The sequence below is a fragment of the Leptinotarsa decemlineata genome, unplaced genomic scaffold (genome assembly GCF_025532065.1).
Source record: "Leptinotarsa decemlineata unplaced genomic scaffold, Ldec_3_MD MMD2_tig00078422_RagTag_RagTag, whole genome shotgun sequence".
Lineage (NCBI taxonomy): Eukaryota > Metazoa > Arthropoda > Insecta > Coleoptera > Chrysomelidae > Leptinotarsa > Leptinotarsa decemlineata.
The window spans coordinates 8,657,501-8,675,616 of NW_027412747.1; the positions used below are offsets into that span (position 1 = coordinate 8,657,501).

The 18,116-nt window shown below is 32.5% G+C and overlaps 1 protein-coding gene across 1 annotated transcript; it reads left to right on the forward strand.

Moving 5' to 3' along the window:
- Nucleotides 1–205: 205 nt before the first annotated feature.
- On the forward strand, nucleotides 206–13,816 carry LOC111513855 (glutathione S-transferase). Its single transcript, XM_074186213.1, has 5 exons — nucleotides 206–339; nucleotides 7,572–7,738; nucleotides 9,536–9,703; nucleotides 9,834–9,976; nucleotides 13,572–13,816. The coding sequence occupies exons 2-5, from the start codon at nucleotides 7,603–7,605 to the stop codon at nucleotides 13,764–13,766; spliced, it is 642 nt and encodes a 213-aa protein (XP_074042314.1). The 5' UTR covers nucleotides 206–339; nucleotides 7,572–7,602; the 3' UTR covers nucleotides 13,767–13,816.
- Nucleotides 13,817–18,116: the final 4,300 nt, after the last annotated feature.

Consider the following 18,116-nt stretch of genomic DNA (forward strand, 5'->3'; position numbering starts at 1 on the left):
TCCTTACACTTCAGCTTCGGTAGGCTGATCCACGGTGGCATGTTTTGCAAAGTCTTCTGGGGAGTTTTAGTTCCCCTCTCTCTGTTAAATTAAAATACACTCTAAATTTCAATCGCGGTGAAAGATAATATCAAATATTTGATAACATTTCTAATGATAAATATTTTTTAAAGAATTATTGGTGTTGTTTATTGGCATAATCAAAGATAACGGGTTCTCATTCAACTGTTTGTATTGTTTATCTTGACTAGATACGGCTATTTGACGATAACAGGTAAGACTTATAATATAAAACAAAATATCATCAAGTGGAAAAATAGTTGAAGGTGTTCTTTAAAGGTAAGTCATTTTGTCCATGATAAAAATTATATTATTAAAATTCCAAACTAAAAAATATATATCAATATTATATCAATTATACATCGCACATCTACAACTACAACAGTATTGATGTAGCACTGATATAATATGCTCTAGGTAATCAAAATTGAGATTGTACCTTGTACCGTAGGTATATAAAAGTTGAGTAGATGCTCTAGGACTCTAGTAATTATAATCGAGTAAGTACCTGTGTAGATAGCTCTCACCAATGATTATGTGAGGTATATAAAAATTAGAGTAAAGAATGAGTTTTTAGTATGTTATTCACTATGAAAAAGCTACTGCGATAGCGAAACATGTGATTTTTTTTTTAAATAAAGTTTGTGAACATCAAATCGTTACGTGCAGTTTGTGAAATCATTATGGATTTTCAAGTAACGGCCGAGTCAATCAGAAAATCGAATTACTCTTTAATGTCTTTTATACAGTGTGGTCCACTAAGTCTGCAACAAATGGGAAACTTTTTTATTATCGATTTCTCAGAAAATTTTATTCCTGACAAAAGTTGGTGCATGTTCCAAAACTATACCAAGTGTACCTGAAATGGCTTTATGACAAACACCATACAGGATGGGCCAAAACATATAAAGTTCGTTCTAGAGTAAAGTACCTTTATTTCAAAAAATATAGAAATATGTTGAAGAAAAAAGTTGCTTAGAATTAAAAGTTATGTTCAGATACGGAGTCATGGCCTGCTAATAGGATATTTTTTTCTTTTGGAAAATTTTGAATTACCCCCGTATGATACATATTTTTACTATTTCGATTTAATATGTATTTGGAGTAGCTACAATCAAATAAGTTTGGAGTATTTTTTTATCAAATAAAAGTGTATTTGTAAACTTTACTAGGATTTGTATTTTCTTAGATGACCGTCAACTTCATGTTTGTTGCAACGATATTCAACAGAACTCTAGAATAAAACAAATACTCTTTTTAACGAGGCAAATACTTTACTAACTGAATGTTCATATGAATAAACTGTCAATGAAAGTATAAAATTTCTTTTATTTTGACAACAATGCCTCAACTAGAACAGATATTAAAAAACAATCCAATATCTATCGTTGATAGCCATGAACAAAACACACGTACGCCCTAAAACAATACTGTAGTTTGATAGTGTGGCTTCTTAAAACTTGCCTGTAAAACGTTTTCATATTTGTCCTCAATTAAAAATGCCTCGCCCAGTATTATTAACGTTAACTGAAAAGGCAGAATTAGTTTTAATCTGTGATGATGGTTATAAAACAATGCGCGAAGCTGCAGATATTTCCAACGAGCGGCATCCAGACAAATTTGCTATTCAAGTATAAGTAGAATTTTAAAGAATTTCAAACAGACTGACTCACAAGAATATAAACATAATACGGAGCGTACGAAACCTGTATGCACAGAAGAAAACCAGCTTGATGTACTCCAAGCAGTAGTAGAAAATCCTAGAAGGTCCACCAAAAGAAATTAGTGATTATACCGGTATAAAAAAACCTCTGTGAAGCGTATTCTCAAGAAACATAAGTACCTACCATGCTTACAAACCTACATTCATTTGTACATTTCAAGAAAGAGACTATGATTTGAGATATGATTTTTCCATGTGGATTCAGAGTGAAATAGAAGAAGAACGAGATTTTCATCGATGTATTCTGGTTGAAGATGAATCTACTTTTACAACAAATGGGGTTCTATTATGGCAAAATTGCAGATGGTGGTTAGATGTCAACCCAAATTTTATTATTGACAACAAAAATCAATACTATCAGAAAAAAAAACGTTTGGTGTGGTATATTAAATGATGAATTACTATGTGACAGGTACTTGAATTTTTTGGAAACTGAAATAGGAGAGTTTTTGGATGATATGGTATTAGAAGAACGGCAAAAGTTTTGGTTCCAACATGCCCATTCTACTAGAAATGTTTCTCAGTGGCTGAATAGGACATTTCGTAATAAATGGTTAGGACGAAATACCGATCCTCGATGGCCTCCTCGTTCTCCTTACCTTGCATCTCTAGATTATTTCTTATGGGGATACTTAAAACAAAAAGTCTACAGAGAGCGTCCCTTTAATAATGTTGATGAGCTTGAAACTTCAATACGAGTTCATTGCAGAAATATTCCCGCTAATGTGTTGCGATCTACATTAAACGAATTTTATGAGCGAACAATTAGATGCATCGAAAGAGAAGGTGGACATACAGAGACGCTTCGATAATTTTTATTGTTAGCACCTATTATGTTGTTAAGTTACCTACTGTATTTTTCTGTACTATCGCTTATTGGTTCTTTTTTGTTCATGGCTATCCGCGATAGATTTTGACAGTTTATTCATATGAACATTATACTTAGTAAAGTATTTGCCTCGTTAAAAAGAGTATTCGTTTTATTTTAGAGTTCTGTTAAATATCGTTGCAACAAACATGAAGTTGAGAGTCACCTAAAAAAATACAAATCCAAGTAAATTTCACAAATACACTTTAATTTGATAAAAAATACTCCAAACTGATTTAATTGTGGCTACTACAAATACATATTAAATCAAAGTAGTAAAAATATGTATCATACGGGGGTAATTCAAAATTTTCCAAGAGAAAAAAAATCGAATAGCAGGCCATGACTTTGTATCTGAACATAACTTTTAATTCTAAGAAACTTTTCTTCTCATTATATTTCGATATTTTTTGAAATAAGGGTACTTTACTTTTGAACCAACTTTATATTTTTTGGCCTATCCTGTATGGTATTTGTCATAAAGCCATTTCAGGTACACTTAGTATAGTTTTGGAACATGCACCAACTTTTGTCAGGGATAAAATTTTCTGAGAAATCGATAATAAAAAAGTTTCCCATTTGTTGCACACTTAGTGGACCACACTGTATAACAGTTGGTAACTGGAAATCTTAATTAGATACATGATTAATTCTGGCAAAACAGGTAGATTTTGAACAAATTATTACAATATCACTTGGTGATATCATAGCTAATTTATAAATATGTTAATTATTTACATTTTATTGGACACGTTCAACAATGGTAAATGTTTGCGTTTATTGACTGTCCAGTGAAAATCTCACCTTAAAGTGTTACCTGAATGATTTATGGATTTTCATCAAGTATCGGCCAATTCCATAATTTGTTTTCAGTTCTACTGTCAGTTTTCGTGAATGAAGTTGAAGAATGAAGCTTCACATTTATAACCTCAACTTTCGTAGGTACCTTCCAATATAATAATTACCTTCTCGACTAGTACTATGATAAATACCTTTTAGATAACATCCCATTTTTCTTCCAATGAAAATTTATATGGCTGTTTTCGTTTGTCCAGTGGGATATTACTCACCTACGGATAGATCTAACCAATCAAATCACCTTTGAAATATTACTGACGTATATTAAGACCTTCTCTACTACATAGATTTTGAGGTTGCTGGATTCTATCTAAAAACCCTATTCAGCTTATTATGCAGAAATCTAAATACTAGAAGTTAACAATTGAGCAGATGACGTTTTTCAAGATAGCGTCAAAAATTCCGGCCAAATCATTTTTATGTTCTATATCCGTAAGTTGGACACATTTTAGACCAGGGTCGATAATTTTTGAAACCAAAAAAATTATAGTAGGATGAAACCCATAATAAAAGGAGGCGACTATGATGAAAGGAAAAATGAATTACGGGTGATCTGAGTTCGGTAAGTGGGAGGGAGTGAGTTTATAAGGAAAAAAATGGTTTATCTCGATTTCCGGCAAAACTACAAGTCCTATGAAAAAAAGGTGAGTTGCAAATTTGTAGGTGATGAAAAGATCTACAACTAAAACTTTTGTACGCACAATTTTTTCACATAACCTCAGATCTACAACTTAAACTTTTGTACGCACAATTTTTTCACATAACCTCAAAATTTAAATGAAAAATTCAAATAACCAAGTTTTTTTTTGGGTAATTTATTTGATTAGAAATATTAATTTTATCACTTTATTTTGACCTAATATAAAAAAGCACCCAAATTTTCAATCAAGAATTCTCGCGACAATATATCAGTTTTTTTCAAAAACTCGGTGTGCTTTTTGTTCGTTGAAATCTCTACTTTCTGGTGGTGTGAAAAAATATACATTACTATAATAAATGTTCTTATAAAATGCAACAAATTGAAAAAAACTCGAATTTGAATTTTTTTTAATCAGTATGTACAATTTCATAAAAAAAAAGATTGTTGCAATTTTATTCAGTTAAACAGTTTATTTATTATATTCTAATTACATACATGTCATAGAAAATCTCATAAAATATAAATATACATGTAAATCGTACTATTGATTTTATATTTTTTTTTTCTGATTACGTTATTGATTATAATATTTTTAAAAACGTCAATCTTGTTATTTATAAATACCTTATCTTGAATTTTAATCACTTATCCATTAGTTTTTGTCATCGTTAGATTCGACAAACCTTTCCAATTCTAGTTGATCTTCGAAATCTTCAACACCATCATCACCTTCTTCATCTCCAATATTATTTCCAGTCTGCATTGGTTCTTCATCCACAATTTCATCTGAATCATTAACTTCCTCGTGAGTTTTTTCTTCCATATTGGAGCAATTTTCAGAACCATGACAATTTTAGCATAAATGTGTGCATTTTAAACCATGTTTTCGACAGCTACATTTTAAACTGTTACATCCAGTTCCACAGCTGCAGCAAATAGTTTTGAGCAATACTTTCGGAATCAATTCCTTTTCTGTAAATTTGGGTATAATGCCACGTTGATGTTGCTTCGAGCCCAAATCTGTTGCTGTCAGTTCGTTACCCAACCAAGTTTGTAGCCGATAATATGCCCTGTAACAATGTTCTGCTGCTCCATCTGTGGGTGGGAGGTTTGCCAAAATGAAAGATTTTTTTCTTTTCAATGTTTGCCAATTGATTCAGTGTTATTTTTTCATTTTTACATTAATAAATATACTTGAATTACTGTAATCCATTTTTTATATCTTCTTTACTTTCATCTTTTCTATCAAAAACATTGGCCAAATTTACGATACTTTTGATTTCCTTTTCTGGCGAATCCAGATGTTGTATCGCAACCGGAAAAACAATGCAGAAATGCAACAATAATTTTGAAGGATTTATATTTCAAACTATTAGACGTGAAAAATAGATCCTTTACATTTCCAGAACCGGGTTTGAGAAAATAAATGTCATGCTTATTTGAATTCAATTGATTTGAAAGGACCAAAAGATCTTGACCACGACAATGATAGTTTTATTAGTATTTCTGTCAATTTCTATCGAGGTCTTAATTATGTCAGCATCAGCATCTTTTTGGGTTACTATTTATTACAATTGTGAAAGCTTTGTTGTATATTCATTGCAATGATTTCACAGTTCAATACGTGCGTTAGAACGCAATTATTATTAAATAAAATATCATTTCATGTAGTATCAGTTTTTCCTGGAGCTATAAAGATGTACAAAAATCATTATGGATCTTTTTTTGACTAAGGCAATCTAAAATATCGTGTCATATATTCGGACAATTTAAGGGGACTGCTTGTAAAAGAATTCACTCAGGGTCAATATTTTTTCCAGAAAGGCATTCATTCAGATTACTATTTTTTATGTCTTATAATTTTTGGGCTGTGTCACCATTTACTCTACCTGGAGATTTTTAGGGATATATGCTTCTTTGAATAAAAGTATTGAAAATGCATCTGAAGTATCGGTTAAGAATATTTTTCAAGTGTATAAATGTGATATCTGTCCATGAAAATATTACACACATGAAAATATTGTCATCCCCAAAGTATGCACCATATGAGAAACTTATTTAATATGTGCGATTGATGACTTGTTTACTTTATGGTAATTCATGATCACTTAAATGAAATTAATTAAAAACACTTTTGTCTAAATACCACTGTTAGATTTTATTTATACGACCGGTTTCGGGTTTGACCCCATTATCAAGTATATCAAGTATTCAGAAAAAAGTATTTATATTCATTTAAGAAACTTATTTATTAAGGGTTTCTCAAAAATGTTATTTTTGGTAAAAATTTGCGCATTCTACAAAACTAAACACGCACCAACAAAACATAGTAAAACATAAACATAAAACGATACGACGACAAGAGTACTCTTATTTCGAAAACTCTCAGAAACGTTACTTGGAAAAGTTGTTTACCATTGGAAAATATATCTACAGATTTGAAGTCATGGCCGCCTAAGTGAAGTTTCATTGTTTACTCATTCTTTAAAAGTGGAGACTAAAAAAAATATGCTAAAATGATAAATAGATAACGTCCTGTATACGATGGTTTATTTGAAAAGTCTGTAATGAATTACACTACTATTGTGTTTACGATTGAATTTTTTTTGAAAAGTAAAATGATTTTCACAGTTTGTGGTGCAAAGTTATTTTTATTTTGAATTGAATAGAACTGGCCGATACTTAACGAAAATCCATATTGAAAAAATAATTAATACAGTTTATTGAATGATTTTCACTATGAATTTGTGTTAAATGTGTTAGTGTTAACACCAAAAATTGCTCAAAATTGTACAGTATTGTAACAAGAACTTAATATTCAATGATATAAAATCACAAAGCATCAACATAAGATGAGTATTTTGAAACAAATTCCTTACGTTTATTTTTTTTGGAGATTTTATATTCCAAAATAATTGGTTTAAGTTGACTTCGGAAACGAACCAATGTTTGACATTAAGTTTCTGACATATTTGCTGAATATTTATTATGTTATTACGTTTGATGATAAGTACTGCTTGAATAATATGAAGATGCAATGTCAATCATACTACAGTATGACGTATTTCAAAGGAATTAAAAAAAATACAGTATCGACAACCATTTCAAAAATCCCCAAACAGCTGCGAAATTATCTGCAGAGGTAGAAGTTGAAATGTGTTAAATGGTTGTGGAAGATGGTGAGTCAGCAATAAAATAACTACCGACATCTCTTGATGTATCGTTTATTACTTTACAAACAATTTTAAGAAAATAACCTATTCAGTGAGAATACGAAATAAATTTCCTATATGGTGTATTTTTTTGGGATGACACCTTTAAATCGAAAAGAACAAGAGTCAATGACTTATAAATCCATCATTTACTTGGCGCGCAACATTCCTCAAGCTTAAAACACTTCGATTTGATATTTTATTTTACAGAGTAACCCGTAATAACTGAACCAAATTCAAAATGGCATCTACATACAAAGTTCATTACTTTGACTTTACTGGAAGAGCGGAACCCATCAGGATGATTTTATCTTATGGGAAGTTGGATTTTGAAGATGTTCGAGTCAGCAGAGAAGAATTCCAGAAACTCAAACCAAGTAAGGTTGAATTAATCTAAAAATAACATTTGATATTTTGTTTTGGTTGGTTTCTGCGTTTTGCCGTGGTCTTCTTTGTTTACAATATCCAAATGTTTCAACTGCAACTGCGGCAACCATCTTCAGTGGAGTGGTCGAAGTACTCTCCTTGACGTGTCAACTGAAACTGAAGCTCTCATTTTTGCCATATCATTTATGGAATGATTTTTCGCACACTTTCTCTGTTTTGGATGACATGGCTTCGTTTTCGCGTCTTTCAATGCTGTGTGCCAGATCTTTGGTAGATATGTTTTTTCTTCTTTTCTGTTGAAGTTCTCTTGGTGTTTGTGTATTTCTATGGCTTCTAAATACATTCTTGTTGAATAATGATTCGACGTTGCTAGCCTCTCAGTATTTCAGAACAGGATCTTGTTATCTCCGTCGGACAGAGCATGTTAGCAACTGCAGACTTCTCGGTCTGTTTGAATCGGCAATTCCGTTGTACTCGACTAGGCGAGAATCAATTTTTCTTTTCGTCGGACCGATATAAACTTTACCACAGTTACATAGAATCTTGGATCTCTGCTGTCTTTTGCTGATCTTAGATACTCTGATATTTCCTCCATTAGTTTGAAGACGGTGTTAATTTTGTCCTTCTTTAGAATTTTCCCGATTCGGTGACACCTTTTATGTATGGTAGATAAACAGTGCCTTGGAGTTGCTCTTCACTGGTGTTTACTGAAGATTATTGCCGCAATTGCACTTGCATCGTTTAGAGATTGTAACCTAAGAAGACCACGACAAAAACTGGAAACCAACCAAAATATTGATATATTTCTACAATTGATATTTTAATCACCTTAAAAAATCGAAACAGTGCAAAATGTGCAATCTGTGATGATGATATATTTGTCTGAACATTTTTAGGATTTTTCATACTACAGTTAGCTTTAGTGTAGGCTGGTTCAAAGTGAGTGGGCTGATTCACTCTAACTCGCGAAGCTTCATTGTGGCTCACACCAATTAAAACTCGGCCAAATGAATTCAGCTATTTAGCAAAGCTGCTTGGCCTATTCATTTAGTAAGCATAGTAATAGCAAGAGTAAAACTCCACCAAACACTGAAAACCTATTCGGTTTTCGGTCGAGAGCGACCTGTGAGTAGGCCTATTAGACAACGTAGGTCATCCCTGCAGTAGTCTAACAACTGTTCAATAACATAAGGTTCGATGAGATCGCTTGCAGTGTCCTTCCCTGCAAGAGTGTCAGCAACTTCATTATCTTCCAGGCCAGTATGGTCAGGAATCCAGACCAGATTGGTCTTCCAATTGAGGAGAGTATTTTTTAGCCAACTTGGTCGTTCATCATTGAAAGCCAAGTGCTTTCGAAACCGCTATCCGAGAATATTTTCATTGATTTATATGTGAGATTCGTTTCTTTCAATGTTTTTACACACGAATCAAAGGCGTAGATTTTCGCTTGAAATACAGACGCATAGATCCCCAGGTAGGTTAATATCTTTGTCCTGGTCCAAGAGTAATCTGCTGTTAGTATTTCTATCTCCCGGAGAATCCAATCCTCTCTACTGAGGATTGGGGCCATATAAGGCAGTTTGTAGTGATAAATAGAAGCATTGAGTCGAAGGTTATTTCCAGAACGTTGTGACTTTCGGTGACAGCCAGACATCCACTACGCTCCTCATAAGCCTGTTTTATGCAATTGACACAGTTATGCACACTTCTTTACGTTGTTTTAGTATACAATAATTTTGAATTGAAAAATAAACCCTATTATATCATTGATACCCTATACTCTTCAGCATTGCCGTTGGGACAACTTCCCGTTTTGGAGTTCCAGGGCCATATGATACCCCAGAGTACAGCAATTTGCAGATTCCTAGCCAATAAAGCAAATCTCAGTGGTAAAGATGAATTTGAAAATTTGAAAATTGATGTTGCTGTCGATACTATTGAAGATTTAAAAAAAAGTAAGTAGTGTCAAATTTGAAAATAAATTAAAGTTTCTCTATTCAAAAATGTCGAAAGATTTTCCATCTCCAATTTGAAACTATTAACAGTTGACTTTTGGTGTACACAATGGCATTTTTCAATTTTCAGAAGTTTCCGAATGGGCATATGAGAAAAACGAAGAGAAAAAGAAGGCTTTAGAAGAGATTACATTGAAAGAACACGTTCCCTTCTTTCTCAAGAAGTTGGAAATACATGCAGAAAAAAATGGTGGATACCTTGCATTAAACAGGGTGAGATAAATCGTTATCATCTTAAAACAACTCTCAATTATTGATTAAATACATTTTTTAGTATATCTTTGACAGTGGTACGCAACGAATTCTTCTATTTTACTTAAGTTCACCAGAAATAACACCATTAGGCAACTATCCTTCTTGTCATTATCCTATTCAATCTTTTTTATTGTTATTGTTTAAAAGTAGCGTTTGTTTTGTCTTTAGTTTCTATGATAATGGACAACCGTCATTACCACAGTATAGAAATCAGACTGCAGGAAAGCCAAGAAATTATCAGGCCCCACAAATATTGAATTGTCCCAGAACCACAATCAACTTCGAATGAAACAAAACAAAATACGACTCCTGCATTCTAAAGTCAATCCAAAATTGGTTTTCAACCCACGAGCAAAAGAACTTCCTACGCTTCCATAGTGCATCTCTTTCTTTCACTATGTATCTTCTTTAAATATAGTGCGGACGTGAATAGTCCCCCACTCTTAACTTTTGAACGGAACAATATAGTAAAAAAAATGGTAAAATTTTTAAAACATTTTGATAAAAAAAAGTTTTGCATCACTCGTCGCCGAGAGGACACTGCCAACTTTTTCCGAATAGAAAGGTGTGTCAATTCTCTAACCAATTCGTTTTTATTGTTGGAAATTGAATTAGCGATTCTCGAGTAATTACCAGTTTTATATTCGTTTGAGGAATCTGCAAACAAACTATAAATATCACAATAAATTCCAATAATATTACAAATGTTCTCATTCACAGTTTTCAAAATTCTTCCTACATTGTGAAATGTTCCTGAGGTAATATCGTTGCAAGCACCTCTTCTCCTATCCACGAATTCTAAAAGGAATTAGAGCATCTGTCATACATTCCAGATACCACATAGTCCCCCAAAAACATCTAGAGGCATCATATCAGATGATCCAGTAGGCTCCTCTAAGAGATCACGTTTTTCTGATAACCGCTTTGAAAAATTGTCAAACCCAAACGAGTTTTCATCTAATATTCGTTTTTAGCAATATGAGGTACCTCTTTTTGAAAGTTTGAAAGTGGCTACTGGATAGGTAAACGTGATCCATTAAAATTGCCCGCTGCTTTATCTGATATAACACCCTCAGATTTTTGTGGGGATTGGTGGAATCTGAAGTTTGAGTTACACAACGGTACAGCCTACTTCAGAGCTCATGGTTAGAATAAGAGGCGCTCCTAATGAAATTATTCCAGAAACATGTCATAATGAATTTTTAAACAAATTTTATTATTGTCAGGAAGTGAATGGTAACCAATTCAAATATTTTCTGGAATGAACTGAGGTGACTTTAGAATACATTTTTCCTTATAATTATGATATTCATCGTTTGTTTGTGAATCATTAAAAATTGGATACGAATTATCACAAGACCTTCACTTCTTATTCGTTAAAAAAAGTCGATACCACCCTTCCGGCTCTACTCAAACTACAGTTTGAGTAGAACCTTGATGATGACAGCACGACCAGCTGTCGAAAGCGCTTGCATATGATTGAATAGGAGTTATGAAGCTTCAAACCATTTTTGTAACTTATAATAATATTGAAAAACTGAAAATAAAGGAAAATTAGTTGCATCATTCAAAATATATATATATATATATATATATATATATATATATATATATATATATATATATATATATATATATATATATCAAAAATGAAAATTCATGGATACAACACTCCAAAACAGTGGGCAAACCGCGGACACGTGTTTCTGGCTATTGGCCTCATCAGCGCGGTGCAGCCAAGTGCAAAGATGGGCAACACTTGTTTGCCGAAAATAGGAAGCATCTTTGCACTTGGCTGCACCGCGCTGATGAGGCCAATAGCCAGAAACACGTGTCCGCGGTTTGCCCACTATTTTGGAGTGTTGTGTCTATGAATTTTCATTTTTGATTTATGTCATACACACTCAATAACATCTATATCTTCATATATATATGTATATATATATATATATATATATATATATATATATATATATGTATATATATATATATGTATATATATATATATATACATATATATATATATATATATATATATATATATATATATATATATATATATATATATGTATATATATATATCTATATATATATATATATATATATATATATATATATATATATATATAATATAAATATATAAAAGGATTTGAAGCTTTATTTCTTCTATTAATTATCTGCGAGCGCTTTCGACAGTTGGTAGTACTGTCATCTTCTAGGCACTCCTCAAACTGAACTTGTCTGCCTCTTTATACGGTCAGAGCGTCTCAACTCAGGTATTTCAGGTACTTTAGGTAAATTTGCCTGTATTTGTACCGCATCAGGTACTCTTCTTTGTATTAGATCTTCTCTAGGAATGTGTATGGTTTTGTTTAATATATTGAATGTGAGGTCTTGTTGTGTTTTGATTTGTACTTGTTCCTCGATAAGTGATTTATGACTGTTAAATTTATGGATGTTCAAGTTTTCCCAAATGTCCATGCGGATTCCCTTGTTGACTTGTTTTATGAGTTTTATGTTCTCTGGTGGGGGGAAATTATGTTTGTTTTGTATGGCGTGTGTTGCGAGGTTTGATTTATATACTATTGAATTTATGTATGCCTTTTTGTGCCCGGCCGATATAGAATTTGTTGCAGTCCGAGAATTGTATACTGGATATCCCGTTTTGGTCTTTGGTTTTTATTGTTTGGTGTCCTACGTACGTAAATGCTGTCCATCGTTGTGTTGTTTTGTCTGTTGGGGTGGCTTGATCCTTGTTCTGTATTTTTTGTTTGATTCTGTTTTCTAGTTTATCTATTGTCTTTTGGGTATATCCGTTTTCGTTCGCTATTTGGTATATGACTTTCCGTTCTTTGTTTCGGGCTTCATTGCTGAGTGGTATCCTTATTATTCTATATATGAATGCGTTATAGACAGCCATTTTGTGTGATGGTGGATGGTTTGAACTTGCGGGTATGGTGGAGCTTGTTTGTGTAGGTTTCCTTTATATTGCCATTTGAAATTGTGTTTTGTTGTGGTTATATCCTATGGTTACGTCCAAGTAGTTAAGTTTTGAGTTGTGTTCTTCCTCAATGCTGATACATAGTTTTTGATTTATTTCGTTAATTTCTTTTTTTATTTGTTCTATTCTTATTCCATTGGAACAAGTACAAAGCAAAACACAACAAGACCTCACATTCAATATATTAAACAAAACCATACACAGTCCTAGAGAAGATCTAACACAAAGAAGAGTACCTGTTGAAGACGCTGAGTACAGAGTACCTGAGTTGAGACGCTCTGACCGTATAAAAAGGAGACACATGGTGACAAGTTCTGTTTGAGGAGTGCCTAGAAGATGACACTACTACCAACTGATATATATATATATATATATATATATATATATATATATATATATATATATATATATATGACATATGACACACACACACACACATATATATATATATATATATATATATATATATATATATATATATATATATATATATAACGATATTATTCTGTGTCATTGATGTATCTACCATCAAGAGAGAATGCACTGTTTCAGATTTCGTGGGCTGATATTATCTTCCTATGCGCCTATGAGACACTGGGAAATATGCTGAAGAAAGACATCTTGATTGACTATCCAAATTTGACCAAAGTGAAACAGAATATCCTGGAAGTCCCATCTATAAAGGAGTGGATCAAGAAACGACCAACAAACCCAATGTTATCTTTTGATTTGAAATCACAAGTGTAGTTTCATAACTATATCGATAAACATAAATAAACACACTAATTAAAATCTAATTGGTTTCTATATTTTCATTTTTCGCTGCAGACATTCCAAGTTTCCAACCACACTCGCTATAATAAATAATGAGGTACTTTTCCACAATGTCACAAACCATTTTCTTATTGAAACTCGGGAAATTTAAACTTATAAATAATTGATTCATCATATGTAGATGTATTTCATTGATGTTATCGATCTAAAATTTCCAAACGAAACGAAAAAGTTGTGCATTTGTTTGTTTATATTGGCCACACTGAATCATCAACGTTTTATTTCTCTCTTGTCAACATGTTTTTTGAAATCGAATCTATAGGATCATGGGAAGCACAGTATTAAGGAACCAATAGCTAATAACGTAACCGTAGAATACTTTTTCATTTAATTCTTGTTCGATTACAAGATCTTCTAATTTTACAACCACTAGGCAACATGACAAAAACGTATTCTGAATACAGAATGATAAAATGTAAAACACAACATTACTACATTTCTTCTTTGGAATCAACGATTATGAGCTGGTGGTATTAGATTAATAAAAGGCTTTCCTTTAACAAAACATTTAGAAACCGGACTGTTTTGGTCAGAAGTGGCCCAAAAAGTGGAATATCCTAGAATGCTAAAACATATACTGACAACACTATTCAGTTTTCAAAAGATTCGATAGTAACTTGTGCAGTTCCAAAAGCATCAATTTTTTGTTTACGTCAAGGCTGGCTTTCCAATTTTTTCCATTAGAATATTCATTTGATGGAATGTGCGGCTCCTGAATCGTGAAGCATTTCGATTTGGTGACTGTTGATACTTAAACGTGATCATTACTTTACGTGATGTCATCTACAATTTTTTTTCAGAAATAACAAATTCAGTGGACTGTCATCACTATGGTACTTCCCTATGTAAATTAATTTGTCAAAAACTCTCGACCTACGGCACTTTCGATAAAGAAATCCTATAAATTCAGCCTCCCATTCACAGAGGTGCTGAGTACCTACACTTAAAAGTGATACTGCCAAATTGGTACTTCAATCTTCAATGTTATTTACATTTGCAAATCAATTGATATTGAGTGAAAGATTTTCTACATTATGGTCCACGAGCGACATATTTCGATTTTTGCTCCATCTATCTACACTTGTACAAAGTTGAGTCAATCTCAGTTCTCGCTTCGAGAGTTTTTGACAGAACAAAAGCGAATCTGTTTAAACACTAGGGTTTCTATGCAGATTTGGTACTGCCCACAATATCAACGATGACACTACAGCCTTCAGTTTGATTGTCAACTGTGTCAAAATTTCCTGGTTTGGTTCAACCATATAAATGAAATACATACACTCAGTGATGGCCGACTATATCAAACCGCTAATGAAAAACAACCAGAGGCATCAGAACGAGGTCAAAGACAAAATGGCGGCCAAGGAAGAAGAAAAAAAGATCGCGCCGTCGGGCATGGGGGATTTCGAGTACCACAATCTCTCTCTGGAGCTCGCCAATCAAATAGAGGAAGAACAGCTCGAAGAAATCTCGAGGAAAACGAAAAATCTCGTGACCAAAATCGAAAACGAACTGGCTCTGAATTATGAGGAGCAAAAGTGCTTGGAGAGCAGGTTGAACAACTACGAGGGGGAGTTGCAGAAGAGAAAGAATTTGTACGATATCTGCGCTTCCTTGTTTAAGGAGGAACTGAGGCAGATTGAGAAGTGCTCGGAGAATATCAAGAGGTTCGACAGCACCATAAATCATCACGAGGAGGTGCTGGACTCCTGGCGGTGCCTCATGGAGGAGTTCAGGAAAATTCCAGAAGAGTGCTTGTGAAAGAGAATATTTTTGTGAATGTCTATGAGCTATTTAATATCTCAGTAAAATCATTTTCTTAGAATATAACAGAGTTTGCTATTTTTTCCAGAGTTTTCATATTATACAATTTGAAAAATAAAAAACTGTTAGTACAGGTATGGAAAGGTGAATTTTCTAGTTTACGATGAGTTTTGAAAAAACAAAAATGTCTGTGTTATCCTAATACAGAATATGAAATTCACTTTTGTGTTTACAGCTTCTGTTGATGAACTTTTTGAGTATAATTTTTTGTAAATAACCAAATTTCAATCAAAACTATACTTTAACAAATTTATATGAGGAACAAATTGATTTTATCGAGTTTCTTCTTGAATCCCTTATTCCGCTAATAGACCAGGGCTTAAGCCTTCAAAAATTGTAAAAAGTGAAAAACAATTATAGTAGGATGAAACCCATTAGAAGAGGAGGGGAATATGATAAAAATGAAAGGAAAAATAAATTACGGGTGATCTAGTTTGGGAAGTGAGAGGGGGTGAGTTTTTAATGGTGAAAAATCGTTTATCTCGATTTCCGGCAAAACTATGGAAAAAAATAAAAAGCAAAGTTAATATGACTTGATATCAAAAAAGCATCATAATTTTTAATCGAAAATTCTCGCGTCAAAATATAATTTAAAAAAAAAAAACTCAAATTCGAGATTTTTAAATTTCAAGAGATCATGAATGAATATTTGCGCCATGTAGAAAAACATTACGCAGCAAGCAGCTATATTGTCTTTGATGGGTACCCCGAAAAAAAAAAATCAGTTACTGTCACAACAGTACCAGCAGTGACTTTAACTAAAAGGGGAGAACGTAGTCGTAGAAAAACCTGAGACAATATTCCAGAGTTTGATTATCAGAATCATATAAAAATACCATTTTTGCAAAAAAAAATATCATGTAACGAGAAAAACAACGACAAAATAATGAAAACGTTAATAAAAAGATTACAGTCACGATCTTTTGGTCCTTTAAAATCAATTAATTAGCATGACAATAATTTTCTTAAACCAAATTCTGGAAATGTTAAGGATCTATTTTTTACGTCTAAAAGTTTCAAACATGAATCCTTCGAAAATATTGTTGCATTGTTTTTCCCGTTGCGATACATCTGGATTTGCCGCAAAAGGAAAGAAAAGTATCGTAAATTCATTATTAGACGATAAAAATTTGTCAAATTTGGCCAATGTTTTTTATAAGAAAGATGCAAGTAAAGAAGATATAAAAAAACGGATTACAATTAATCAAATATATCTATATAACACTGAATCAATTAAGATTTCAAAAATATCAATTGGCAAAAATTAAATCATCTTTCATTTTGGCAAACCTTCCACCCACAGAAGGAGCAGCAGAACAACATTGTTACGGGGATATTATTAGCTTCAAACTTGGTTGGGTAATGAACTGACAGCAACAGATTGGGGCTGGAAGCAACATCAACGTTTTTCGAAATAAATATTAAATCTTTCCCAACTACCTACACAGTAGGGTGTGGTAAACAACTACATCCTTGGCTGATATCACGCTGGATATTGAATTATATCCGACAGATATTTATGCAAGAACATGCTGCAGCAGGACCATGCTGAAATTATTCAAGTAGATTAACGGAAAAACAGATTTTGAACAGATTTTTTTTAAACAGATCACCTGCAGACTGCGGTTTCGAGGTATTACCTCTCGTCAGTACAGGAAAGATCCTACCCAGACAGAAAAGTGTCTGGGACTCAATTAATTTCAACACGGCTCCGCTATACACCACCAGAAAGTAGATATTTCAATGAACAAAAAGCACATTAAAAAGGTAATATTTTGTATATTTATATTTTATGAGATTTTCTATGACAATAATGTAATAAGAATTTAATAAATAAATTTTTTAACTGAATAAAGTTGCAGCAATCACATTTTTTTATGAAATTGTACATAATGGTTTAAAAAAAATCGAATTCGAGTTTTTTACATTTTTTGCATTTTCTGAGAACATTCACTATAATAATGTGAGTAGAGGTTTCAACGAACAAAAAGTACACCGACTGTTTGAGAACAGCTGATATTTTGACGCGAGAATCTTTGATTGAAAATTAGGAAAATTAGGTGAAAAAATAAATATTTCAAATCAAATGAATTGCAGTGTATTTTGGACATAAAAAGGTAAGTTTTCACCAAATTTCGTCAAAAATTTTTTTTTGGAAATGATAAAAATAAAAAACCAAAAACTTGGTTCACATACATTTTGAAGTTATGTGAAAAAATTGTGAATACAAAAGTTGTAGATCTTTTTATTACCTACAACTCTGCCATTTTTTTTCCACAGGACTTGTAGTTTTGCCGGAAATCGAGATAAACCATTTTTTCCCCTCAAAAACTCACTCCTCCCCACTTCCCGAACTCAGATCGCCTGTTATTTATTTTTCTTTTCATTTTTATACCATTCCCATACTTTTCTAATGAGTTTCATCCTACTGTTATTGTT